Source organism: Micropterus salmoides, unplaced genomic scaffold (genome assembly GCF_014851395.1).
Source record: "Micropterus salmoides isolate LMB-PRFRI ecotype aquatic unplaced genomic scaffold, ASM1485139v1 Ms_hic_scaffold_22, whole genome shotgun sequence".
Taxonomy (NCBI): Eukaryota; Metazoa; Chordata; class Actinopteri; order Centrarchiformes; family Centrarchidae; genus Micropterus; species Micropterus salmoides.
The window spans coordinates 18,958,271-18,985,952 of NW_024041373.1; the positions used below are offsets into that span (position 1 = coordinate 18,958,271).

At 40.0% G+C, this 27,682-nt stretch overlaps 3 protein-coding genes across 4 annotated transcripts in view; 2 read left to right on the forward strand and 1 right to left on the reverse strand.

Moving 5' to 3' along the window:
* Window positions 1–847: 847 nt before the first annotated feature.
* On the reverse strand, window positions 848–8,913 carry abraxas2 (abraxas 2, BRISC complex subunit). Of its 2 annotated transcripts, none has more exons than XM_038738180.1 (9): window positions 8,790–8,913; window positions 7,318–7,408; window positions 5,857–5,893; window positions 5,326–5,392; window positions 4,816–5,006; window positions 4,050–4,169; window positions 3,220–3,304; window positions 3,000–3,117; window positions 848–2,637 (listed from the first exon to the last, which is right to left on the reverse strand). In XM_038738180.1, exons 1-9 carry the CDS (start codon window positions 8,859–8,861, stop codon window positions 2,072–2,074), a joined length of 1,347 nt encoding a protein of 448 aa, XP_038594108.1. In that variant the 5' UTR covers window positions 8,862–8,913; the 3' UTR covers window positions 848–2,071. The 2 variants fall into 2 exon arrangements, with proteins under 2 accessions (XP_038594108.1, XP_038594107.1); XM_038738179.1 differs by having other exon boundaries at window positions 4,050–4,172.
* A 39-nt stretch (window positions 8,914–8,952) lies between these two features.
* On the forward strand, window positions 8,953–13,646 carry eef1akmt2 (EEF1A lysine methyltransferase 2). The gene is made up of 6 exons (XM_038738181.1): window positions 8,953–9,084; window positions 9,502–9,567; window positions 9,735–9,849; window positions 10,215–10,322; window positions 11,955–12,171; window positions 13,355–13,646. The coding sequence occupies exons 1-6, from the start codon at window positions 8,975–8,977 to the stop codon at window positions 13,450–13,452; spliced, it is 714 nt and encodes a 237-aa protein (XP_038594109.1). The 5' UTR covers window positions 8,953–8,974; the 3' UTR covers window positions 13,453–13,646.
* Window positions 13,647–16,261: 2,615 nt separating this feature from the next.
* The window catches only part of LOC119917340 (protein FAM53B-like), a 28,006-nt gene continuing 16,585 nt past the window's right edge, over window positions 16,262–27,682 (forward strand). The window contains exons 1-2 of the mRNA XM_038737634.1: window positions 16,262–16,417; window positions 26,058–26,294. Coding sequence (XP_038593562.1) covers window positions 26,214–26,294 — 81 coding nt within the window. The 5' untranslated portion in view covers window positions 16,262–16,417; window positions 26,058–26,213. The remainder of the gene's footprint in view (window positions 16,418–26,057; window positions 26,295–27,682) is intronic.

The following is a 27,682-nucleotide window of genomic DNA, read 5'->3' on the forward strand; positions in this document are numbered from 1 at the left end:
GTCTTCATTTACAAACTGAGTGCAACCTGCTGATCACCATGTTAGACGTCCTCCATGTGAAGTTCAAATGTCTGTCCATGCTGAATATAACAGGGTCTAGAATTGAAGGGTTCGTGCAAGGAGGGTGTCCTACATCCAGCACCCAATCAATCCTCACCTTCTTGCTCACGTCTTTAAATGGGCCAGATGTTTAAAAAAAAAAAAAAAAAGTAATCTCCATACCAACTCTGCTTTGCAGGAAGTATGAGTTACTAAGCAGATTCCATCTGACTTTACAGTTAACAATTCCAGTTTCAAATAATAAAGCAAGCAAAGTCACAGCTGCAACCATGACATGCAGGTCCATTTAGAAGTCATCAGTTAAACTATAAAGGGAAAACAGCGAAGATTCAGGCAGACAAAACACCACATCATGGAAAGGAAGGCATATAAATGTGGGACTAATTTAAAAAATAAAAAGTTGATTATTGCAAACAACACAATTTGTTTTCATTTTACTCCTCAAAAGAAATCTGTGAATGTGTTCTGTGTGTGTGTGTATATATATATATATATATATATATATATATATATATACATATACATATATATATATATATATATACATATACACACACACACACACACACACACCACACACACACCCACACACACCCACATACTCACACACCCACACACCCACCCCCAGAAACTGCCCTGAGTGGAAGGCACTGTATACTGAAGCAAGGTCATGATGTTTTCATCACATCATCCAGGTCCATACACGTAACACTGACCCAACCAGGTCACAGTACATGAGGTCTGCTGTCAACTATGCCAAGGTTACAATTCACACACTACAGGGGGGTATCAGCCTTCCAGTATGACTTTAATAGAAAATAAGTTAGTGAGAAGTGAGCTTGAAGTGGTTATATGATCACGGTCAGTAGTATTGGAGACAACCAGCACTGTGAAGCGGAAGTAGCAGCCAGGCTTTTATGTGGTGGAGAAGAACAGACAGATGCAGTTTTTTTTAGTGGTAGCTCTCTGAGTTGCAGCAGCAGAAAGGGAACCTTAAGCATCTGGTTAGTAAAGCTACAGTACATTGTGTTTGCCCTGTGAACCCCATATAACACAAAAGTTGAACTGAGTTTAGCTCAGGTGATCAATGAGGACTACTCAAGTGGCACAACATGACAGCATTGGTATAGCACAACAATAAAGAAAACTTTTGTTAAGTGCAGCAAAGCGCATACAATTTCAGTGTTATCCAAGAGGAACGTGACATTGACATTCTTGTCAATCAATTAGATTAACTGTTAATCTGAATGAATATATATCACCCATTAGAGAAGTAGCAGATAAAATTTAGTTTGAAATCTATGCTTTATAATTTAAATAGGCAACTGCATGATTAATTAAAGACTGTGGAGCATGGAAAAGAAAATGTAACCAAGACCAAAATCAAATGTGCATTTTAAAGAAATTCTAGTTACATTATATATCTCTTTCTTCAAATAAAAAATAAAAAGTTAAACATTTGCCTACTTCTTTGTAAAAACTGTTTTAAGGCAGCAGAATATTTTCCTATTACTTTTCTCAAGATGGTTTGTTTTGTTTTTTTAAAAAGGCAAAAAAAAAAAAACACAAGGGGCTCAGAGTTGGTGATGCAAACATGAAACAAACAAACAAACAAATACAGAAAGCATGGAGTAGGGCCTGCCTTTTAGGGAGCCGGCTTGCCAACCAGTTGGCATAAATTGTGATATCCACTTATGACACTGAATCCAGACACATCCACACTTAAGTACCCAGACTGACCCCATTCCAAAAAAAAAAAAAAAATCAAAAATCTTTTCCCCCAGTGAGACACACCTGTTAAGTCTGCAAAGCCTAGCAAAGTTTCCCCTTACAATGGAGATCAGACTAAGACAAGAAGAAATACTCACAGCGGGACCCCGCCTGCACATGCCTTTCACTTTCAGGACTGGCACTTCATTTGTCTATACTTATCTATCTTTGATTGCTTGAGATGCCCCCCTCTCAAGGTGTGTCATTTATTAGTGTCCCATACACACCCTGTGGCATGTTTCTATGTGGTCTGAGAGCCACGAGCGTCCCCATCAGGACTAAGGGCAGCTGGTCGGCCTTGTGCTAAAATGCTGGCAGAGACCATTGCCGGATGAGCCGCTTCACTCACTAAGTTCTCATATTCACTACTGTCCTCATCTTCATCGTCATCATCTTCATCATCCTCCTGCCCTGCGGCTTGTCTGTCTAACGAGTCAGAGCTTGATCCGTCACCATTGCCAAGGTACGGGGTGCTGGGAGTGGTAACAGGATTAGCGTTGGCGCTGAGGCCCAGTCCCAGTCCCAGCCCAAGGCCCATCCCCAGTGGGCCAGGGGTAGGGTGTCCTGGAGAGCCAACGGCTTGGGGCCGGGGAAGTAGAGCAGCACTGGTAGGTGGGGAAGAAGAGGAGAGCAGAGAATCGTCCTGGGACATGAGGTCAGCATAGGACGGTGGGTTAGGTGAGGTACTGGGCCGCTCCGGGGCAGAGGGTGTGGGGAAAGTTATCCTGGACAGAGAGGAAGCCTCAGAACATTCTGTGTTCTCCTCTGGAGTGGAATGGGAGTCTGCATTTTGGGCATCACGGAGCCCTGTGGGACAGAGACAGATGTTACTGGTAAAAAGGGTAAAGAGAACGTGAAAATATTAGCACATAAAATTAGAGGAAGTCATGTTTACCAGTTGACCGATCAAATATTTTAAAAAGGATGAACTCAGAAGAATTTAAATGCTATGCAACCATAGCTTGATACCTGCTAGAACTAGAAATATACCCCGTTGTATGTATTTGATGTCTAAGGGGCCTTGTGTTTGAAATGTCACTGGCTTAATAAATCTTTTCTACAGGGGGCTATTTTGGGGTGCTGATTTATCTCAAAATGTTAAACCAGCACACATTTGAAACTGAAAGACATAATTCCAGTTTATATCATCAAAAAGAGGTACAACATACTTTTCTCCTCTTCTGCTGTCTTGCGTTTCCTGAGAGCAATTTGTTGTTTGAGTTTGTTCACATCCTCTTGAATTTTCTCCTTCACACGTTCACTTTGTTCTACCTCCGCACACACAGCCTGAAAACAAGAAAACAGGTGTAAAACTCACACACACACACACGTTGAAAATTTTCTTTCAGTCATCCAGTGTGCAAAAACCAATGTCAAAATCCAACTCACCTGCACTTTATCTTGTAGTGCACTGTAGACTTGGAATATTGTTCGGATATCTTTCATCACACCATCTTTGTCAAAGAATTCAGCCCTGGAAAGATATTAACCATTAGATCATGTCATTCAAAACATTCCAGATCACACAGATCTAACAATACAAAAGGCATTAAAGCAGTAAAGGTGTGTAGTGGATGTCTTCTATATCAAAACTAAATCAAGCATATTCCACTGGCTGTCACTCAAAAATATCAGGTGCATGAGTATGAACTGAACAGAGTGGTCTGATCAGAAGCTGGACAGACAGGCCTGGCTAAACCCACTGCAGGCTGAATGACACTGACAGTATTCATCCCGTCTAGGACAGAAACACTGGGTCTAACTTTAGACACAAAGACACATACAAGCTGAAGCATGTGCAGCTTGTCACATACCAGCTTTCCATTACAGTCAGTCACACGCAAATGTATGCAGACAGCGCTTACACAGTCTTAAGTATAAACTAGCACATAGGCGCGCACACACACAAACAAATGTGTGGACATCCTGGGTGCTGGGGTCACACAACACCAAGGAGCCTCAGGTGAAATCTCTGCCAGCAGTGAATTCCATCAAACAGAAAAGTGTTTGTGGAAGGGAAGCAACCCCAACTGATTGGTTGAGGCACCACCATGAGGGAGAGAGGGGGTCGTTGTGTTATATGTTATGCCCTCAAGATGAAGCTGTAGCATGCTGCCAGGTGAAAACAGGTGGCTGCTGCAACTCTACGCATATCAGAGGACACCCGTGACTGTCTAAACCCTCCCTGACCCAAAGGAAGTTAGGAGTCAAAACCTTACCCGTGCTCTTTGATGACCTGGGTGTAGCTGAGTGAGGTGTTGGGCACTGAGGAGACTTTGTATTCCTGCTGGCTTGTGTTGCCGAGGTTTGGGATTGTGAGGGTGATCCTCTGGTTGTACCTACTGAATGGAGATTACCAGTTAGCAATGTTAAAACATGGCAAACTTGCATGAAGTTCCAGACTTTGGAAAGTGTTGATAATGTATAATTTATAAAAAAAAAATTTAAATCCAGTAGCATGTATATTGCACTAATTTTGTCGTGTTTAACTTTCTAAACATCATTTCACACACGTTTAAAATGGAACAATATGCCAAAGTAGGGATGCACAAATCTGACCTTCTCTCTCCCGATATCTCAACTCAGGTTATCTTCCGATACAAACACCCAATCCGGCACCAGTGCTCTCTAATCTCCAATTTTTAAATCTGTATACCTCTCTGCAATACACTCATTGGGATGATTTTCATTTAAGGCAACATTAGCCCAGGGACTGAATTAATGTAACTGATGGTAGAACACACAATGACACTGACAAAGAAGTTTTTAAATTGTAGAATGGTCACATCATGACTTTCACCCAATATTATTTACTGGCTCAGATACCGATCAAATCCCTGTGCAAAAGGAACTTAGAGAAAAAAAATAGACCAGGATGGAACCTCTATGTAAATCATAGTAATCACATAATCAATTCTGGACAAAGGTAAATATTTACTGATCGGTAGTTTGACACAGTGAGTGTATAATGAGTGTAGTTATTACCTGCGGTTAGGTCTGAAGAGCACATACTCCAGTGCGTGCGTGGAGCTGTTTGCGGTGGAGATGAAGCTGAAAAGAAGGAAGACGAGGTCGGGCACACCAAGCAGCTGAGTGAGCTGTTTGTGAATGATCTGTTCCCTGAACGACATCTGCTGCTGCGTGTTCCTTCGGAACCGGTACCACCCAATGACGTTCTACATGACAGAAGAAACAAATCATTTAAAATAGATCTGACCCAATAAAGTCTCGCTAACCGAACCCCATTTAGGACGACGAAACAACAAGTGACCAAAACACACTATACGGTGAACTGTCCAAATCATTATGTAACCTGTAGATACACATGTCAACTGTAACTTTTAGTTTACAATCACTCTACAATAACACTTAAATAAAAATATAAAGTAGTATTCATTTTAGTGTAGTCTTGGTTTAAAGGTAAAAAGAGGACATCACTAACATCAGCTATAGTGTATGCTTACATGACAAAAAAAACCCAAAAATTTCACTCACTTTCCGCCTATCTTTAAGAATGCTGTTGAGATTTTCTTCGTTGATTTTTCCTGCGTAGTCATAAAAGCTGAGGAGAGGGAGGGGGGGAAAAAAACAAGTAATTTCAACCTGATACATCATGTTCCTACTCTTCCCCTGTCATGGCCTACTTCTATTATCCAATCTTGTGGGGCCATCTACTGTCAATGTCATATTAATTCAGCTTGTGCTAAAATGGATGTAAGGCAACTGATTTACCCATTAAAATTTTTAGTATAGTTTTACAAAGACCTAAAAGTAACACACCACACCACACACTCCACTTTTTGTGGAGGGAAAAAAACCCAACAGTAATAAATACTCAGAGCTCCCTACATGAATTATGCAACAAAAGCTCTCTAAAATGACACTTCAATCTACTTTACTTCAGATTTTCCTAAATTAAATGATCATGGCCAAAATTGCTGGCTGGCTGTTTTTGTATCCCTAAAACAGTGTCAGTTGTGCATATGGTGAAATTTAATGGAGTAAATTACAAAGATTATATCTTACCTAAACAACTGTGCACAAGGATCATGGTTATGGATTTCTGTTGGGAACAAATAGTGCCAGATGTTTAGTTTTATACTATTATATATGCAAATATTTAAAAGGCAAATTCAAATCTTTATTATATCCATGAAGGTACCTGTTATTCATATGCCCATAAAGTTACCATTCTGGCCCCTAAGGCCATACAAACAGTAAACCTGAACTTGCAAAGCATTAATGCTTCTGTTACTAATAGAGTTACATTGACTTTCAGCCGTCTCAGTTTACAATACAAAATCACGTACCAAGAATCTTATCCAAACCACAAAACCACCAAAGAAAAGGACATTAGCATAAATCTGCACACTTCTGTGAGAGCGTTAACTGAAGCTGAGGGATACATGCACAGCTAAAAGCTTCTTATCATCATGTTTTCTTTCACATTCAGATACATCAAAGCACACCTCTCCAAATACGACTGAAGGGGCAGAGGAGAAATTCAGTAAGCAGTAAAACCAAGTTATCCACACAACTGAAAAAAAACATATTATTCATTGTTAATAGTTGATAAGATTAAAGTTCAATACAGATTCCTGTGGCTCTCCTGTAGTTATACCGACTGATGATCACCTGTTATTAATAGAAATTTCAAATTGAGTAATTGTCCCGTTTTGTCTGAGGTGTGCTTTGTAGTATCCATATCTAGTATATTATGCTGTTTATTTAACAAGAAAAGTTAATCTATTCAACATGAATAGTCGGTTTACGGCCTATAAAACAGATATTAAAGGCCCTGCACACCTACACAGGTGTAAATTATGGCTGATTAAACTCCTCCTCGGGTTAAGGTTGGGCAATGCTATACAGGGAACTGCGTGATGTCATCAAATTGTATGTGCTTAATTTTGTTGCATCTATTAGGGACAACTTTTATTATTCTTTAATAGAGGAGTGAGGGAGCTCAGCAGTCAACAAACTCAGTTTGTACACGCCTAATGTTTTGGGAAGAGCACTTAACAAGCAAAACAAGTCAAAACACCTGTGTGGGCGGATAATGGGTGTACAGGGACTTTGACAGAACTTGTGTAACATGTTGTTCTAAAAAGCAGGGCATTTCTGAAAATGGTGCAAAAAGATTTTTCACAGCAGACATTTTGACCCGTCATGGTAGGAAAAGCACAGGTGTTACTAATAAACAGTAAGCCACAACAGTGTGACAGACCCAGCATGCGCAATACCCACAGGACCCTCACAGGCAGCTAAATGCAATTCAGCCATCAGGGATTTTACACCTGGGCTTTTCCTACTGTGATGTCAAAATGTCTTCTGTGAAAAGTGCCTATGAAATTGTGTTCCAGTGACTTTCTTAAAAGTCTCTTAAGACTTCTGTCACGGACTGGCAGTCATCAATGTATTAATCAGGTTGCTACATATTGCTTAAAATACCCCATATGTTTTAGTTGGTTCTGTTTCATGGCTTACCTAATACCTGGAGCAATTCTGCACTGCTGATCTGTGTGTCACTGATGCTGACAGTCTCTTCTTGCCTTACTTCTCCTAGTAGGAAGCCCTCCTGTGCAAATGCATGTTCACAAAACTGTGGTTAGGGCAGTAATGTAGACCTGGAACCACAAATTAATGAACAACTATTTTTATAATTAAATAGTGTTAAGATATTTATCCGACAAAACTGCCAAACATTCTGGTTACAACTTCTCAAATATGAAGATCTGCTTTCCTGTTTTATATTGATATATGTTGAAAATCTTTGGGCTGATAGGTCAAACAATAGGTATTTTCAAGAAGTAGTTTCACTATTTTTGGATTTTGCAGACAATTTATTAATTAAAGAGTGGTTAACTAATGTAAAAAAAACCAATGTACTGCTGCCCTACGGATGGGTACTCTTTAGATGTTTTGAACATATAGAACAATTTACTTTTCAGAATCACTGAATCATAAATCAAGACATTCCTTGATGTCAGGTAAAATAACAAATCAACTTTTAAGAGTAAGTTAATTTACTTAATTCAACTAACATCACTGAGAAGTGACAGTAGCTGGTAAACAATAGCGCTGCTTTAATCTTTCTTTTTATGTCAAGAATGTAGGCAAACTTGTAATCAGCAGCTCTCCACCTGCCCAGGGCCGACTTTAAAGTCAAGAGGAAAAGGCATGTAAACAGCGCTGACGTTAGCAAAGTTTGCCCTAACGCTTGTGTGATATCTGTCGCAGATCACAACGCGTCCCCCCACGACTGTGTTTCTACAACGCCCAAGCCAAAAAAAAACCCAAAATATAAATACCTTTACGCATCTCAGTCACTTTGTCAGACGGTATTGACTTAAATACAACCAGCAATAGCTAGGTGGCTAACAAGCTAATATAGCAATGCGGATACGAGAAAAACAAAGAGGGTTAATGCTACCTAGTTAAGAAATGTAACATTACGGTGTTGTCATCCTATTTTTTATGACACACTAAACTGTTATCAGATAACAAGTCAAAGTGATTGTAGGTATTAGGAGGACCGACACACGGAAGTCACTTGACTTGGTAGCTTAGCTAACATGCTAAGTAGCTATCTACTGAGTAATTCCTGGAACTCAAACTTTCTTAACAGCATGTCCCGTAACGATATTGCAGGTATTCGTGTGAAGAGCTCTTTGTAGCTACTGTCGTAGCTATTTATCTAACACATGTGGAGCTGTAACACATAAGGTCGTCTTAAAATTACTCATGTCTTCATGATTGTGTAACTACACAGTCTGATTTAACCATACCTGCCGGTAAATAGACGGAACCAACACACGCTAGCCAGCAACAGGATGATGACACTGGGAAAAACACAAACTAATGGCGCTGATGAACGGTCATACGCATCGCCGAGCTACGCACACTTTAGCACTCATCGCACAATATAATAGTGTGTCAACATAATTTTGAATACTTACATGATCTGAGTTGCTGTTGGAGCTGTGATAACACACAGAACTAAAAGTGTAACCTGAAATGGATGCCGCCATGATGGAAACATCCCTATCAATCCCGATGCCCCCTGCGGTTGCAACAAGCACGCTCCTCAAACGCGACGTCTTGTGGGAACTGTAGGCGACAACTTGACAGTCTCTTTTCCAGCATGGACGTCGCCACTGAAAGCCCACATGGCTGTAGAAACACGTCGGAACCAGAGGAAGACAGAGGCTCGGATACCGATTTTAAACCTTCAAAACTCGGAACGAAAGCATAGTAAGTCGTGCGCTACGTTAGCTCTGTTAGCTCCGTCAGGCTCCACAGCTAACTTACAACAGACAACAACACAGCTAACTGACTTTACGGAAAGCCTTTCTAAATATGTCGTAAAATGTCTTTCTATATTGCTAGGAGCTACTACTTCTTTAGACATTTTATTTACCATGCCGTAACGTTGCCACAACAAGTGCTATACTTAAATTGCCCGTGTTTTTGCCGTCGTCCTGGATAAGAGAGAGCAAAAGACAATTTATTAGAAATTCGATATATAAACTTAAAGTCAGGCTGCTTATTCATTTTTATTTGAAGTTTTTGCACTATATTGTATCACGTTTATAATAACGTAAAGCAATATGTCGTCTGTGCTTAGTGGTGTTTATATAACTAATTATGAGTAACTGTGCTTTTCTGCAGTTGGGAAGATGCATACAAAAAAGAGCTTGAGACATTCAAAGACATTGGGGACGTTGGTGAGATATGGTAATCATATTGAGTATTGACATGCTGCTTGTATTGTCATTACTAGAACTAATCCAACAGTTCCACTGGTCCTCTGGATTCCTAACAAGAGATTTGTTTAATGCAGTATATTTGGTTTCTGGTAATCTCATTGCTAAAGTCTTTGTGTTTCGGCGTCTTCTTTCAAGGTTTGGTGAGGAGAGTATGAGCCGTGTGCTGCGATGGATGGCCAAAGCTAAGATCCCAGAAAATGCTGCCATTCTTGACATTGGGACTGGAAATGGAGCCTTTTTAGTTGAACTGGTGTGAATACAGTAAAACTAAATTTTGACACTGTAATGATTTTTTTAAATAAAATATAGAAACATCTCTACATTATCCAGGTTAACAGGGATATTATAAACACTCACTGTTCGGTATTTCAAACCACAATCCAAGTGCCTTTCACCTCCAATTTATTGGGATGATGGCAGACGTTTTAGCAATCTCAAAACCACGGCAAACACTATCTGCATGACTAAACACCACTAGGGGTTAAGTGGAAAACATTTAGGTGATCTGAGCCTTTTAATGTATAATTTGTGAATGACAGCTAGGTCTAAGACCTTGTTAACAAAGTACTTTTCTATGACAACTGATAAGCTTTGTTCTTCATTTGCTGTTTGAAGGCAAAACACAGATACAGGAATCTGACTGGAATAGATTATTCTCCAGCATCTGTAGACTTGGCCAGAAATGTTCTGCAGGCAGAGGGCTTGACAGATGTCATTGTGAAGGTGGGTTCAGTTTTGTTTGTCATTTAAACTTTAGTGTTACTGTACTGTTAATGTGCACTAGTATCACAACACATTTTGACACATTTAGATGCTGTAGGGTGCTACATTGTGTTCAAGTTTACTGTGATAAGAAGTGACCAACAGTTGAAAAATGGAAATTGGTACCAGAGATACTTTCTAATAGGGATATGAACACATTATGGGTTTTGCAGAAAATTAGGCTGTGGTACCAACTGGAGCATTCACATTATGGCAGACTGAAATGTATATTGCTGCACTTAATGTACACATGTGTTAGAGTACCTGACAGCGCACGGATGGTGATGACATTTACACTTTTAATTGATCATTGGTATACTATATGAATATTTGTATGGCTAGGTGAACAGCGGGAATCAACATTTTATTTAACAATTTAATTCTCTCCATTTAAGCGCTGCAACAAAAATATTTTACTGTATCTTGTGTATCTTAGGTCATGCACAAATAAGCACAGATTGATTAAATAAATCCCATTTAGCCCCCTAAATGCCAATGGTAAAATATAGCTTTCAGCATACTATGAGCCCACCTGGGAAGGTTAGAGGAAAGTCTCCTGTGTTTACCATGTGGGAGAGTTGGATAGGAAGAAGGCTCTGAAAGTATTGGAAATCTGCCGACCATTCAGATAAAAAAACCTCAAACTCCAATGAATTGGCAAGATTTAACACATCTGCTAACATTAAATATTCAAGAAAAATAAGTTGGAAATGTTGGCTGCTCTGTAAGGGATGTGATGAGTGACTTTTCTTGTGTGCATTATAGAGCTGCATATATATTATATGCATCACACACGTATGACGGTGTGTGCTTTGCTTGGGCAGAAAGCCTTCCACTGAAGTCAATATTGACCTTAGCAGGACAGAAGGAGCACAGAGTGTGTGTGAGTGAGAGAGAGAGAGAGTATGAGAAATGGTATGTTGGCATCTGGTTCATTTCTTCAGTACTGCTGAATGCCAAAATTATTGTGTGAATGTGCTTGTGGTGTATGCATTTGTAGCTTTCAATGGAGTCTGAGGGGAGTATGAGGAGTTTCAGCCACATGATTAAAAAAGCTCCTTCCAAAGGTCGTTCTTGGGCTCAAATGTATGTCAAGCCCCGTCTCTTTTTAAGTTAGTCACCAACTACTGCTGCTTTGACACGTCACCTTCACGCATTCCTTCAACATCTTCCCAGTTTTTCCTTTTACAGGCTCACACTCAAATTTAACTCCGGTCAGTTGCAACAATAGACAGATATTTCCGTCACCAGTGAATTACTGTTGATCCTCCTTCATAAATCACACATTTTGCGACCCGTGCTTTGTGAGTATGTAGCTCTTGAGCTCTGCCCAGAGATCTGGTGTTCTGCCCTGTGTCCAGATAAAGGGCTCTTTTCACTAGTGGTGTGGTAGGTCAGAATTAACTGCTGTCATATTGGAATTTAGTTTTTAAAGTTAACTAATAAGATATAACACATTTCATCTTGGTTGATGTGGAAATATTTCTCCTGCAGGGAACTATATAGTTTACCCCACATCTAAAGAGTCAGACTAAACATTAGGCACCGTATATTATGTATATATAATTGTATATTTGCTGCTCTTTATTTTAGGAGATGGATTTCTTAAACTGTCAAGGGCAGCTAAATGGTTTTGATGTATGCATCGACAAAGGAACATTCGATGCAATAAGCTTAAACCCAGACGACACCAAGGATGGCAAAAAACTATACGTCCAAACTCTTAAAGATGCTCTCAAGGACAAAGGATTATTCGTTGTCACTTCCTGTAACTGGACCAAAGAGCAGCTGCTAAACCGATTCAGTGAAGGTGAGGAGCAAGACTGAATTAAATTTGATGTCTGATCATTTATTTTGATATGTTCTCTCAGCTTGAGCTCTCCAACAGTCATACAAGACAGACTGTGTTATTCCTAATGCTGTTTTAATTCTACCGTGCAGTTCGTCAAGCAGGTCTTAGTTTATTGTTTTCTTTGTGCCTGGAGAAGTTTATTCATCTTTTCAAATGATTGCAGAACGTTAGTACTTTGGTCTTGGCTAATATATAAATTACATATGCACTTATTGTGTGCAGCAAAATATATGAAGAAATCCACATTACTTGGGTGATTCTGTTAGTATTGTATGAAAGAGCCACACACCTTGGCAAGCACTTAGAATCAGTCCATATGATGAGTGATGGGGTTCCTGGTTTGACAATGGCTACAGGTTTTTTTCATTTGATTGAATTAAGAATCTCATCGTAACATTGTGATTGAAATGGTGCCCACACTACACATACAGGGTCTGAAGTAACACCTGCAAAGCACCATATGTGAGTAGATTTTCCTTTCGTCAATAAAAGCTTTACACGTAAAAATACTTAGCGCCTTAGAACTGATGGGAATGTATTTGTAAGGAGTGACAGTCGGATCAAAAATGATGGATGGGTTTATTGAATTTCAGTTCAATTCAGTGGGGCTTAGTTGGCATGGGAAACAGATGTTTACTTAGCCAAAATCATGTAGATAAACAGAAGAATTTTCATCATTTAGATTGGTAAAATAAACATATATTTTTCAGTCTACCTAGTTTGTGCCTGCCTTTGTGGGTGCTTTGTTGTCTGACCCTCAGTCAAACCACAAACAGTTCCACAACTGTGACAGTTACCTGGCAGGTTGTTAAGCTGCGGGCAACAACATCCTTGTTAAGTCAGAATTTCGGCAAGCTTCCAGTAGCTGTCACTCCTCTCAGTGTAGTCTCTCTGGAGAGCCTGCAGGGGGCCAAAGTGCCTTGAGCTCTCATCTTTCATGCTGACAGCCTGTCTTTACAAGGCCCCAGGAAGCACCACAGATGGTGGATGGATAGTTCTTGACTCACAGTGCTTCTCCTAACCCCTCTGTAACCATAGTCAGCAGGAAAAGATTTTTGGCATCTGTGTTTAACACAGCATGTAGATGTTCTGAAAGTTTGTAAAATGCTAATTCACACATTTTCTCTGTATTGCCTCACAGGATTTGAGTTTGTAGAGGAGTTGCCTACCCCCACTTTCCAATTTGGAGGCAAGACCGGCAACAGTGTGACAGCACTCATCTTCAAGCGAGTACAGTGATTCATATGTCCATGGAATATATTTGTTTTTGTCCCATAAATTCTGCAGTTATTTCCCTATTTATCCCAAGAAATTCATACCACCTGTATACTTTAAGACAGTTTTATATATTATTTATCTGTAATGAAGCAGATATACAGTGTAAATGAGTGTCACAGTTCTCTTGAATTCAATAAATAAGTTTTTGTTTTGTTGCTGTTGTATTAACTTTACTTTGATCCACAGTGCTATAGGTACATAGTTATGTGAAATTGTTATGTGATATTTATAATACATTTACGCAGACAATTAAGATTTTTTTTTTTCATTCAATTTCAAGCCTACTTGCATTAAAAAAGGTGTTGCACATTGGAAGCAGGAGCTCATGTAGTATTTCAGAAATAGTGCTGAAGTAAGGTTCTGTAAATGTTTGTATGCATAGACAAGAATATCTGTTAACTCCTGTGTTTTCTGTGGATTACAAAGCAAAGTCATAATCTGTTGCTGAAGGTTTTTAATCTCACATTGCATAATGTGAACTAGTTTAAAAAGCTTATACACATGTAAGATACAGTCAGATTTACATTCATATTTTCCATGAAACCTTTTAGGTCTGATTAACGCATTCTCTCTTGGGCCCTTGATTTAATGACGTTTCCGATGTGTTGTGGCATGAAGAGTCTTTCACACATGAACTCTTCACCCCGTGCACCCACTAACACTGTAATATTACATTCCTGGGGCTTCTTGCACTAACAGTTTGAGTAGTTATCATAGGCCTATTTTGTGTTCCCTTTTAATGTAAGGGGGGCACTCAAAGAGAAAAGGAATATACGATTTGTACTGAACATTTTCCCCAATCCATACATCATGTTATAACCCTCAAATTACTTTGCATGGACCCTGTCGAGAGTCCTGACCCACAGTTTGATGCCAGTGTTCTGTCTTACTAGGTAGTTAATTGCATCCATCTTTCATGTCATGAAAAATAGCCCATACCTAATTTGCTAAACTGGAAACCAGCAGAGCTTGGGGTCCTGAGGACCATGATTAAGAATTTCTGAGATAATGAATAAACAAGAGGCCATGGCATATATAGAAGAGAAGCCTGTCTGCCATTTCCTTTCTCAATGGTGTCATTAATAACTGCCCAGCTCTGGATCCTAATTGCAAGCTGGGCCAGTGGTCCAATGGGAGCAGTCGATGTTGAGGCACGCTGTTGAGTAAACACATGGAAGCTTTACAAGAATTACTGCCTGGAATTTTACAAGGCTCTGGATATCCTGTCTGGATGTGGATATTATGCCCACGTTTACAAGTCTCAGAGATTTTCCCATGAAACCTCCATTGAGCGCCACCTCGAATGAACATCCTCTCCTTTACCTTTGTCAACAGTCACTGTCTTTGAAACATCTCGTCAGGCAGCTCTTTCAGTGTTGTTAATTGATCAACACTGAAATCATTAGATTTTAATACGTATGGAAGTTACCTCCTTGAACATACTGTAGCCCACCCATTTCCCTTGCACAGGTGCTGTTCCTAAGAAAGAGACTACACCACAATCCTGTAAGTAAAGTAGTGAGGTTTTTTTGGTCACTTTTGTGGATTCTGCACTATTGCAGTGATTAAATTATTCAGAAAAATCTTTACTTTTAGAGAAGCTGTTTAAAACATTATTTATGAAGAGCTTAGAAAGGCATTAATGGAGTCCTGCAAATCTGTAACACTGCTGACAGTCTGACTGTCTGAGACTGTGTACTGTAGACTCATTCGGGAAGTCAAACTGTCTTGTTTAAAGTGTGTTTGAATCAAAACGGAAGTTGGATCCATTTATCTCTAAAAAATATTTTATTACCATTCACCATGACCTAAAATAAAACATAAAACCGTTGATCTAGCTGGTTTAAACAGAGCTGTGCAGTACATTTACAACCGTCAGCACTTTCGGGTTGCTTTCGGGTTGGCACATGTTTGAAGCTACACTTTTATTCCACTCATAATATTAACCTATACGCTTTTAGTCTTGATGCCATAGCCCACTGGCTGCCCTACCAGCATGAATGCCATGCTTTCATTTTAACCTCTCAAGTGCGATACTGCAAATATTTATGTTTTTTCACTTCATCTCCCTGGAAACACGTTTGAAGGTCCCCTAATAGGATTTTCGTGGGTTGATTGAATTACTCCACCATGTTGCAATGAAGTTTTCCATCGCAGGAGAGCCAATGTGGAAGTGGGAAAGATTCCTCCTTCAAAGCATTGCAGACCTTTTCACACGTAAACCGTCTTTTGAGTAATGACTATTAAAGCTTCGTTTCAACATATATCAAGTTCATTAAGACCTTAAAGTTATTTTGTTATCGTTTTTGATACGTCTGGGTCATTGTTTTGGGCTTATTACGAGTACAACAGAGAAGGGAACGGTCAAAAGGCATGCTAACAACTTTCTTTGGTTAGCTATTTAGCGTAAATGTACCTTTCCTTGTAGTAGTGGGATGTCTACCCCTATTTGCATTTGCCATTTACATCAATGAAAGCATAGTAATACAAAGTAGCACATGAGTATTGTAAATGCCTGAGGGAGGACCGCAGCGGGACATACCAACTCGGAAGGGGTGAGGTACGTTTGTTGAAAATAAAACCTTGAGCCGTTTGTGATCATGCATTAAATAGTTTCGTTGTTTTCAATTGATAATTACGTCTTAACGATTAAACTGCAGTTATCTAGTACTCCCGTTGTTACACACGTTTGGTAGTCGGTCGCTCTCCTTCTCGTCTCCCCCTCGTCGACGTGGTTTGTTCGTACGCGGATATTGTTACAACCAGTGCTGAAGGCTGAACGCAGCGGTGAGCCCTCAGCTGCTCGCAGTCCTGCTCAGTCCTGCGCTGGCAACGCTGAACTGGCGGCTGCAACTGCGAGAAACTTATTTTTCTGCCTTCCCTTTGTCGAAGATGACCTAACTTCGAAAGAGCCTCTGCTGGCCAGGTAGTAGGGCATTTGTTCAGATACATGATCATTTTTAACTGTGTTCAGCCACGCATCGACACGTTTCTTCTTTCACTGCTGTGGAGTTTAAAGCTACTTTGTCTGCTCATGCTGGGTTTCGTATGTGAGTTAAACGTTGGGACACCCCTGTTAGGCTTTCAGACACAACTCCGCAAACAGATACGTCTTGTTTTATTGAATTACTTATTATGGCATTTTGTCAACCAGTCTGTGCTAACTTTAACTCAGATTAGGGACAAAAAAGTGCAGCTTGTGGCATGTGGCACTCTTTATGGATGTCACATTGTGACTCCAGTTTAAGTAAGTTATTACAACGTTTCTTGACAAAATCAGCTGTTGTGGACTTTGCAAGTGAGTCTGGCATCTGAATGAGTAAATCTGCTTTAGCTCGCCCAGCCTGACTAACCTGTTGCTGGCATTGCATGTGTCTGCTTAATAACCTGCTTTAGAGGGGTGCACACTTTAACCAAGCTCATTGAGTCAGCAAAGTCCCCTCCATCGATCAGCCGTGGCAATAAAGCTGAGGCTTTGTCAAATACAGTACCTGTAGGTGGAGAGGCAGCGTGGGTGCTCTGCCACTTGTATTGCCACAGATCTCTTCACCACAACCCCTGAGAGGAGATTGAGTCATAAGGCCTGGTTGCATCTGTCACCAATCTCCACCACACATTTTAGGCTTTTGTTTCCTCTTGAGATAGAGATTTGTAATCACTAATTGCCCTGTGTTTCTGAAGATGCATCATAGCAGAAGGTGATTGTTTTTTTTTTTTTTTCTCTCTCTTTTGAAACTATGAGCAACTTTCTTCTTCCTCAATATTGTTCCAGTTTTCAGAGCAAATATAAAAGGCTGCGTCTTTGGGGTCCAATTAGAATGACACAGTTCTAGTCTGTTGTTACATTTACACTACATGATAGTCATATTATACAAAACCAATGTATTACACATTTATGAAACGGCGCTTACCCACAGTGATAAGAACTGATAAGATACTGATAAGAACATACAGAACAGTCTGCCCACCCTAAGCCTAAAATATTTTATTGTTTATTTAAGTTAATATCTTTTTTTTATAGTTAGTTATGTGTAGATGTGTTGATGTCTTAATCACAGGACAGGGTTCACACTCTTTTTGAAACTACTTTATTAGGTTCTTAGTTCAAAATGAAAGCTGCTCTGAATATGTAGCACCTTGGCAGTGAAGCACTAAACTGCTTATTTGTCAGCATTGTTTACTTGTGTGGGTTAGGAAGTGTTTTGCCCTGTCTAATATTTTACGGCAGTTGGTAGATCTGTGTGGACACCTTAAACACAACACCATGAAGAACTGGTTTGATACCAGGGTACCCTTATTGAAAATACCTGGAAATATTTTTTGCTGCCACCATAGCGGTATTTGTCCTTGACTCGCAGGGACGACTAGCCCGTTTGGTTAACTAAACAAGAAATGTCTGTGGTTGTCTCAAGAATCCGGCTCAGAAAATGCTCTCACAAACGCAAGGTGTAGCAGAAGTTCAGGTGGGTAGGGAAGCAAAGAGCTGGGCTAAGATTTAATCACATGTCAGCTCTAGTGTCTAATTACAAAGAGGATGTTGATAAGGGGGGCCTCACAAATAATGGTTAGGCTCAGGGGAAACCTGTTCTGAGTATTTCTGATCTGCCTTTCTAGTTTGGGGAATACTGTGATGATTACACCTTGCTTTGATTTCCAAAATCGCTACTGTTGGAATGTTACAGCTTGGTGTGAACACGCAGGTTTTAATCCTACAAATTCTATCACACAAACCGGCAAATGTGTTGTTTAGTGTACTGTAAATGTATCTCAAAAATGTTCTACACTGGTTTCAGTGCCTGTACAAAGTTTTTTGACACCCTACTTTGACAAATGTAAAAGACCTTCTTTATTTAATAAAATGAACCAAACTTGTCAACACAAACCAGCCATATAAGAACTTTGACTAAATAGGTATAAAAATTAGTAAAAGCTATTCTAATAAACCTTTCAGTGACCGTTTTTAATACTCTGTTGAGGAAACGTTTGATCTTGACTCAAGAGAGGTTTGCTACCCAGCCCAATATCTGACTAAAGAGGAAGAAGTAAGTTAACACATTCTCATGTTGCTGGTAATTAGTTTTTCTTTTTAATATTATTGCACTTAACTTGATGCACGTTCAATTGTACTCAGCTCTAGCATTCTGTAAACTTGTTTTGGACATACTATAGACATAATTTATGGAAGCAATAAAGGCCCGTGGGTTTTTAAAGGGGATCACTCTGCACTCCAGTCCAGTGTGTGCTTAAGATGCACACATTTGCAATGCCTTTGTGTTGCTGGCAGAAGGCCCTATTAGAGCCCCATTCTGTCAGTGGGCAGCTGTGTGCCTGTGTACTGAGCAAGCCACTGGCTCATTCTCCGTCTGTGTATACAACTCTCCCTCAGTCCACACACTGACACACATTCGGTCACTTTCCACCATCTGTCTGTTGATCTCTTTTATTATAATTTTTTTTGGACTTTCTGTATCTTTCAGTCTCACTTTTTGCCTGTTTTCTGCTGTTATTTGTCTTCCTGTTGCACTAATACTGTGGCTCTCTTTCTTTCGCTTGTTCTCTGGCCCGAGGCATTATGCAAAGCTACCAGAAAAGGATTGTTAGCCATGCTTGCCTCCGTGCTACTCTCTATTCATTTCAGAAGCTTCCCTTTCTTCTCTGTGACCTGCAGTCATAACTGCTGCTGGCTTCAGACACACTGAAGCTCATACCACTTGGCTTCAGGGAGTTAAAAACAAGTACCTTATTTATTTGTTTTTGTCAGTATATTTGTTTCAATGCTGTTATTCCTCTTTTGTATATTCCCTCCTCATTAACATGATAGATTTGTAAGTCTGGCGTCTCGACGCCCACAGAGCCAAAGACCTGCAGCTGAAAAGAAAAGAAAAGAGGCATTCTCACATACACCAGAGAAGCACTCCCCCAACCCCCCAAGACAAGCACCAGACTTGAAAAGCATTCTGGGATGCAATAGGAATGCTCCCATCAACACATCCTACTGTGGTGTTTCTATGTGTTGATAGTGAAGAATCATAAGTTTAAAAAGATGTTGGCTCTGGTGTTTCTTTTTGATCCTTAAATTAGTGACTTTATACCCTTGAGTCTTGGTTTTATCTCCATCTGAAAAAAGAGAAGACTTTAGTCGCATTGATTTGTTAGTCAGTGTGTTTCTGTACCCAGTGCCTGAAGGTATTAAGGTGTTGTATGCAGAAGGTGTGTTTGTACCCGTCTGCATGATCTGTATTCTTCCAGACCTGTACTCCAGATGAGCTAATGTTTTGTCTCTTCTTGAAGTGTGTCATAACAATGTTATGAATGACAGTGGTTGGCATTGTTCGGTTTATTTTCCTCAGCTGCTCTGGATAGGTTTCTCCTCAAAATGTCAGCCGTCGCATATAGCTCCCCTCTGAATCATCTGTAGATCCAGTCTGGTGAAACTATCCCTCAATTGCATCCCCTGGAAAAAAGAGAAATGAAAGCCTCTGTTAGTGTTTGGCACAGACAGTCTAATTTGATGTATTTTTAGAACCTGTTTTCCGCAGTTTTGACAAAACTTAACCTTCCAAGGTATACATATAACTGCAGTAGCTTTTCCTTATGCAAGACTGACATTTAATGTGTTGCATTCTCTAAAGGTGGATCTTTGTGTAAGCCTAGGTTTGACATCAGAGCCAATGTTTCCTGATAATCCTGCCTTACACAAAGAGGACCAGTTATCATGTGTCGGAAGGGGTGAAACGTGTCATAACTTCTGGCTGTAGGCTTCTACGCTGTATTCTAATTGGTTCTCAGTAGTTGTTTGAGTTGGGTTTGAGTCTGTCAGCATGTTTTACATACACCTGCAGGTTATTCCAAACAATAGCACAAGACTGAACACCAGCAAGCAAGATTTGCAACCTTAGCCTACTGGCAGCAGATCAGCTGATTTACTTCAGAATGTCAGGAAGTAGATTTAGGATGGTGCAGTCAGAGGTCTAACAGAAATATTGTATAGAGAGAAGTTTAAGCCAATCTCTAGTTTGTGTGTTAGTGAGCAAATTTTCACTCTCATTTCAATTTATAGCCTCGTAAAAGTGAAAGATGGCTCGCTACTTTCTTGTTGGACCTTTTATCACTACACAGTGTGGGTGTAATAATTCATTCCAATAACAATTAGACTTTTTTCAGCAAGCATTAGATCAAATCACACATTGTGTCCACAATTTGATTTGATGTGATTTTTATTATAATGAAATCATTGCCACAAGTATAACAGCTCTATAGATGTAGAAACAACAATGATCGGTCATTATTATTATTATTATTAAAATGTGTGCAAACTGTGCGCTAATGGACAAGTTAAAGTTGATGTTAAGCACGGCAGAATGGATTTTATACGTATTAGCTGTGTAAATAGTAGTCTGTCGGTGGTGTGACAACACCCAAAACGAAACACATTCAGTTTGTTTTTTAAGTCTTCCTCTTCAGTGCATTGCGATGCATCTGTTTTACACTCCTACTACTCACTATGGTGTGCAGTCAGAGGTCCATATGGTTAGCTGACCCCCCTCATGGATGAATCAATGGGCTGATGGAATGCTGCTCGTAGTTTTCTTTTGGACATTTTCTCACCCATACACCCACTCAACTCACCCATAATACACCCCCACAACATGAGCATGGTATTATGTAACAGCAGTAATGTCACTTTATTACTTGATTGGTAGTGACAATCTGTATACATACGTCACTTGCTTACACAAGATAGGAGCGGTCGCCCTTATAGAGCTGAGCAATTACAGGGGATTGCTAGCAGTGCTGGAGGATCCCATGTAATGTATCCCTGATGGATTAGAGCTCTGGTTAGTGTGCACAGAACAGAACAGGCACTCATAGATAATGGAAGAAACCACAGACGGAAAGGCAAGGATTGAAAGGGGGGTAGTGTAATTAGTGGGGTACCTGATGTATGGAAAGTCATGGCATGCAAGGGTCACTTCAGGGGGCAAGAGGCCCCATACCTTCCTTTACTCAAACTGAAACACCTGATCCTATGCCTGCCAAGCTTCTTAAAGATTTCAGTTAACTAAGGCCTGGTCTGAGACACAGGAGTCAACCCCAAATAAATTTCAGGCTCAAGTAGAGAAGAAGAAGTGTTGTTTGCAGGTTGTATATCATCATGCTGCAGCTTAGTACACTGGCCTTGTTCAATAGTCCAGGTCCTACAGCAAACACACTGATAAAGAAACTGATGAGCTATTCAGATATTATTCTTTACTCGCTGGTTGATGTCTGCCTTTTTCACATCAGCAGTTGTCACTGTTTTTGTGTTTGGTTGCTATGGTTACCTATTCACTTCATAGAAACAGTGTACTACTTAGCAACTGTTTTATGAAGTAAGTCAAAGAGAAACTGGCCCCTAGACATATCTGTGAATAATCTTACTGAATTGATGTTACTTTAATGCTTGGTGGTGTGACTAGATAATTCAACATTTCATGTTACACATTACTTATCTTATCTTAAAGCCATCGCATATACTGTAAGTTAATATAGTGGGGGCAGTAAATTATGGTGGGATGTGATGTTTGTGGCTCTAGCTTTTTGTGTTCTTCTTGTGTTCTTTTTTGAAAGCAGGAGTGGTCATTAAGGCATTTTATTTGAAGTTAACTCTGTGTCATAATGCTTTCTGGATATCACTTGGGGTTGTCTCTCTTCGTGTATTTGGTAATAAGTCAGTGCGTTCCACACCCAATTCAGCAGTGGCATGTGACCACAAGGGAAGCACAACCCCATACACTGCAAAGGGAAGTGCGGTTGCACATGCGTGTTATGCTAGAGTGTCTTCACGCCAACTAAGCAGTGAGAAGGACACGATTATTAACTGGACTTTCAGGTTGACGCTTGAGAAATTCTCAAAAAGTTCTTTGAGTTATGATTCCCGCTTCTGTTTTAACTGCAGAGCTGTTGTTATAGGTAACCACTCCTATACAAAGTAAAAAATAAAGCAAATGATCTTTTTGAATTGCTCATTAAGTAGGGACTTTAAGTGCTGGCTGTATTTATGTTGAGGTTTATGGTCATGGTCGTTAGAGAAACGTTCAGGGGAATCTGCAAACGGAGGCCAGAACCTGACTACTGGCAACGCATAAAGTTTGACTGAATGAGCTCTTCATTGTTTACGCACTTCTGAAGATCTAGTGGTGTGATGGCGTGTTGTTTTTGGCCAGCATTCCCGTGCCACTGGGTACTAGGGTGATGGCCAGAGCATTCAGTGGTATGTCTTGACCTCCCTAGGACCATGTTTACGACCTCGGCCTCATTATATGAGAGCGGGGTGGCTGTGTGTTCACCCTGAATTAACAATCTACACCGCAGACTTTAACAAAAGAATGGCTTCACCCCAGACCACAGAAAACCTGAGCGTGCAAAACGTTTCTTTTTAATGCTTTAATTTTGCTTCCCATGGCCATGTCGACTACGTTAAACAGGTTTCAACATCCAACTTCTTGCACCAGAAAATATGTTCAAGCAATGCCAGTCAGATCAGAGAAAACGCACTAAAACTGACATTTAAGCTTTTTAAAAACAAGACTCTCATATACACTCTCAGATGTGTTTTTACTTGTATCACCCATGCGGTATTTTGTTTGTTTGGTCCTCGTCATTTCATTAGTATGAAATTAGTTTGTTTCTTTCAGCTGCAGCCACCGATCAAAGTCTTGACACCAGACGCGCTCCGCACAAGTATGCAGTGACCAAAGCCAATTGGTGATGGACACCAAACACCCCGTCACAGAACTTTAGGGGGCCCCAAATAGGCTTCTATTTATCTGCCTGTACAAATCACAGCCTGGGCAAGGAGCCATATTATCTTAGCTGCCCTTTCTAGTGCCGTCCTGAGTCACTGGCTATTGTGAGCCAAGAGCTGCTGTCTGCACCTCAGCGTACACAAATCTGACTAGAATTGCCATTCGATTTTAGTCCACAATGGAGGCAAACTTTAGTTAAATGAACATAGAATGTTTCACAGGCCCAAACAATATCATAGTTTCTATTTAGTGATGAAGCTTTCCTTCAGTTTAGTTCATTTGACAAAAAATAGCAAAGGCAGATGGCGCTCCTTCTCGTATGGCAAGGCTCAGTAGACGTTTGCCTGGGATAGGCGTTTATTGCAAGTACGGTAAGTAGATGATTATGACTACAGGGGCCCGTCTCATTCTTGATCACAACTTGCTTGAGGACTGTTTTTCAAACTGGAATAACAGGGCAGCTGTCCTGAAAATGTCTAAATTGTTTGTAATTAAACTAATCTGAAGGGAGGTCTAGCACATCCAGTCATAAGGGCATGCTTCATTTCATATCTACAATGCATTGTTTAAATTATTGTGTACAATATTTGGTTGGGAGTATCAAGATACTCATCATCATTTAAGCCATTCCCCTTTGTTTGCTGATTGATCCGGCTTTAAGATACCTGCATCGATTCTCAGTGGAGGATGTAAAAAGGAGCATTTAACAAACCACATAATGAAGACGGTTAATATAATAGTCTTCATACTTGTACATGAGGTGTCTTGCAATCTGATCTCTTGATGAATTTTCTTTAGTATGGCAGCAAGTCAAACAAAAAACGGTGAGATGCAGCCGAGACTTTAAGCATTGACGGTCTGATCAGTAGAGGCTCTACAGAAGTGCTCTACAGTCCTCTTACCATTAAGCTCTGGTTTCCCCATCATGCGGAGTTGGTTCATTAAGTAAGCATGGCTCCAGGTTTGAATTCACACCCGGTCTGCCTTCTCCCATGACCCCACTTGCCAGCCACAACACGCTACACATGCACGAGTGCAGGTTAGTATAAACAGATGTGCATGTATAGATATAGTCTCATTCTCACCCTGAAGGAACATGTCACACTTCTTAACTGCATCAATCAAACAGTTCACTGTAACAACAATTACACGATTACCATGCTCCTCTACTCCCACTCTGTCTGACACAAGGGATGGGTGATACCAAACCTTTAATTTGATATGAAACTGGTCATTTTTGTTACAATTTGAATGATACCAATGTAGATACAGACTCTACCACCACCACCAGCCCCTCTTGCCTGCGGAGGCCCAGTTGTGCTCCACTGACTCTCCGGGATAAATGGAGATAATGGGAGTCATATGCTAGCAGTTGGTTTGGGGCAGGCTTACATGAAACATTTATAGTCTTCATGTAGTCATGAGGCTAGAGAAGAGTGAAGTGATAGTGATGACATAGTGAAGCAACAAGATATGACTAGACTGGGATGAAATTGCTCCTTGTGTGAACAACCTGCTCACTTCTTCTTTTTATGTTGTCCCATTTTTCTTTGCACAAGTTACTGTCCCACAAACTCCATTTTATACCCAGTGAACACTGGCATGCTTTTCTCTAAAGAATGTTCTATAAGTGCAACAACCCTTACTTAACATGAAACCACATGTTACACGGGCAGGATAACATAGTAGGCCTGGAAGATCCATTAGCCTCATGTGTTGCTCCACGGCAGAAAGCTGTCATTAGCCAACAGTTGATTGGGGGATCTGAACCATGCTGGTACTCTCTAATTGGATGCACTTAGTGTGTTTGGTGGTTGGTTAATGATGGAGAGAAGCTCAAGCCGAAGGTCACTGAAGCTATTCCTATCCAACCGTACTAAGGATGATGAAGGCGTAACTGAACTGGCCCATCATTTACTTATATCTTTTGTGCATTAAGTAGTATCAGAAAGGGTGAGTAGAGCAGACATGATGAGGCATGTTTAGTAAAAAAAATCTGCTTTGCATATAACTCCCTCCAAGCATTTGAGAGTTTGCGTTTTAATACAGATACTGTCTGTGTTTTACAATCTGCGGGTGCAGACAGTCAATGCAGCAACCACAGCTGTCTATATATGTTCATTTTCTGTTCATGTTTCTTTGCCACAACATGTCTTTTCCTGGATTAGCTAGACTTTGTGCTTTCCGTTACAGCATGTTTAGATTCCCATATGTTCTCTGGATAATGTGGACTTAAATGTTCATTTAGTCACAGGGATATGGCAGCATGTTTTGTTTACAAAGACAGTAGCTTTATAGGCGTGTAGCTATATGGAGAACTTACTATAAGTGTCAGGATGTTGAATAGAAAAACACATGTCAAACACATGTCAGCAATCCTGTTTCTCAATTTTTTTCATTTGCCTTCAAAAATCAAACATTGGGTTATTCTGATCTTATTAGACTTCATTCCGGCACCTTGCATACTTTCTTTACAAAATTACCAATTAAAAATATGAATTAACTAATAATTAACTTAAGTCAGGGGGACAGACATTTTAGTTGGTGCGTCAGATTACGCCGACTGATCGCTATTTGCCTATAATAGTTTTAGGCTATGCTCAAACGTGAATTGTGTTTAGGCCCGTGTCTTTGTTCATTGTCTGCCAGACAGATACACCCAAAAGCTGGATTTGTGTTGTGATAACATAAAATCCTGCAATATAAACCTTAGAAAGAACTTTGAGCGTAAATGAGAATTTAAATGTTTCTTTCTGTCATCTCTTTCTGACAACACAGGGATCAGCTGAAGTGTCCTACCTCCACCTCCACCATCATCAGCACTCGAGGGCTGCACTGCAGATGGGAGGTCAAATACCTTCCACCCTCATCTAACATGGCTGCCCGTGGCCTTCTTCTGCATCAAAACAGACTGGAGCAGAGCTGTGCATTACCATGGTGATCATCTTCTTGAAAACACTGGAAAAGAAGAAGGGAGTCAGTGATGTAAGGTGCAAAAACATCGAGAGACGGCTGGTGAGAGAAACAAGCTAACCGGTTGTTAACTCTTGTTGCAGTTAAGGCTCTGAAGTGTTTCACATGTTTGGCAGTGGTCAGCAAAATGAATAGGCCAGCAGTGGTTATATTCTACATAACCACATGCCACAGACGCCACCTCTAGTCAAGTTTTATTCACATAAGGCAGATTGCAATCTAGTAGCCTGTTTGCACCAAATGAGTAATTTTATCTGTATCTATCTTTAGCTATCATCATTGTGACAGTGAAATGAAAACTAAGCTTTTCCTTTTTGGGGGCTGTCTTACCCCCTGCCAGATCCATATCACTTTCATCTTTTGTGTGTTCAGTGCAGCATGTGTTTAGCCTAGCTTAACGCAAAGATTTAAAGCAGGGGGGAAAGCTAGCCTAATTTAGCTTAGTCCAAAGTTGGGTAAAAAATACATTCTCCAAGCCAGTTGTTTTTTATAGGCCTATGTTGTGTATTTTACATTTGTAAAACAGAAAATAAAACAAGATATTGTGGTTGAAGAAGGAGTTAGCTTGTTAGTATTTTGCTTATCGCTAGTCCCACTAGTCTTTTCACAGTGTTGTAAATAAAGTATGTTGTAAATAAAGTATGTTGACATGTAACTTTGATGGTTTTTGGAGTCTTGAGAGCCTTTTCCGTGAACGAAATCATTTAATATATGATGGCTTCTGGACATTTTAGTTGTTTTGGATACCAAGCTTAATATTGCATTTTCACTCATCACTTAACTTTGTTAAAGGCCTGCTGAGGTTTTAGTGTATTCATTGTTTCATTTAAACGTCTTCTGCTACATTTATAAGCTTTATTTTGGAATCTATGCCTTGTATCTTAGAAATCATTTGTTGTTGTGGTAATAACCTCAAGGTGAGTCAGAGCAAAGTTTCATTGCATTTTCCTTTTGTCCTTTGTGCAAACAGCCACCACCCTTTTGTAAGAAATTAACTGTGAGAGGATAGGTGTCTGATATAAGATAGGCATGCTCAGACAAAACCCCAAATAGCATTTGTTCTTTTAAAAAGACATAGTATAAAACAAACAACATGTGAAGTTTATTAATATGGCTCTCGACAAGGTAAAATTGTCCAACAATTTCTTAAAAGAAAATTTTGAGCAAACTGTGTAATTTGTGTCTGGCCTTACAAGCTTAAAAGAATAATATGGCATTATTAAATGAATGTGCTTATGGTATTACATACACAATATAGAAAAGACAGGTTTGTTTTCACTTTTGAGAGAGCTAGCCTACGGTAGCAGTTTCTTTTGTTTTTAGCCTTTTGCTAAGCTAGGCTTTGCACAGCGGTGGAAGAAGTGTTCGGTAAAAGTGGCAATACCACAATAGCAGCAGACATGGATCAAAATTTGCATACATTTGGAGTT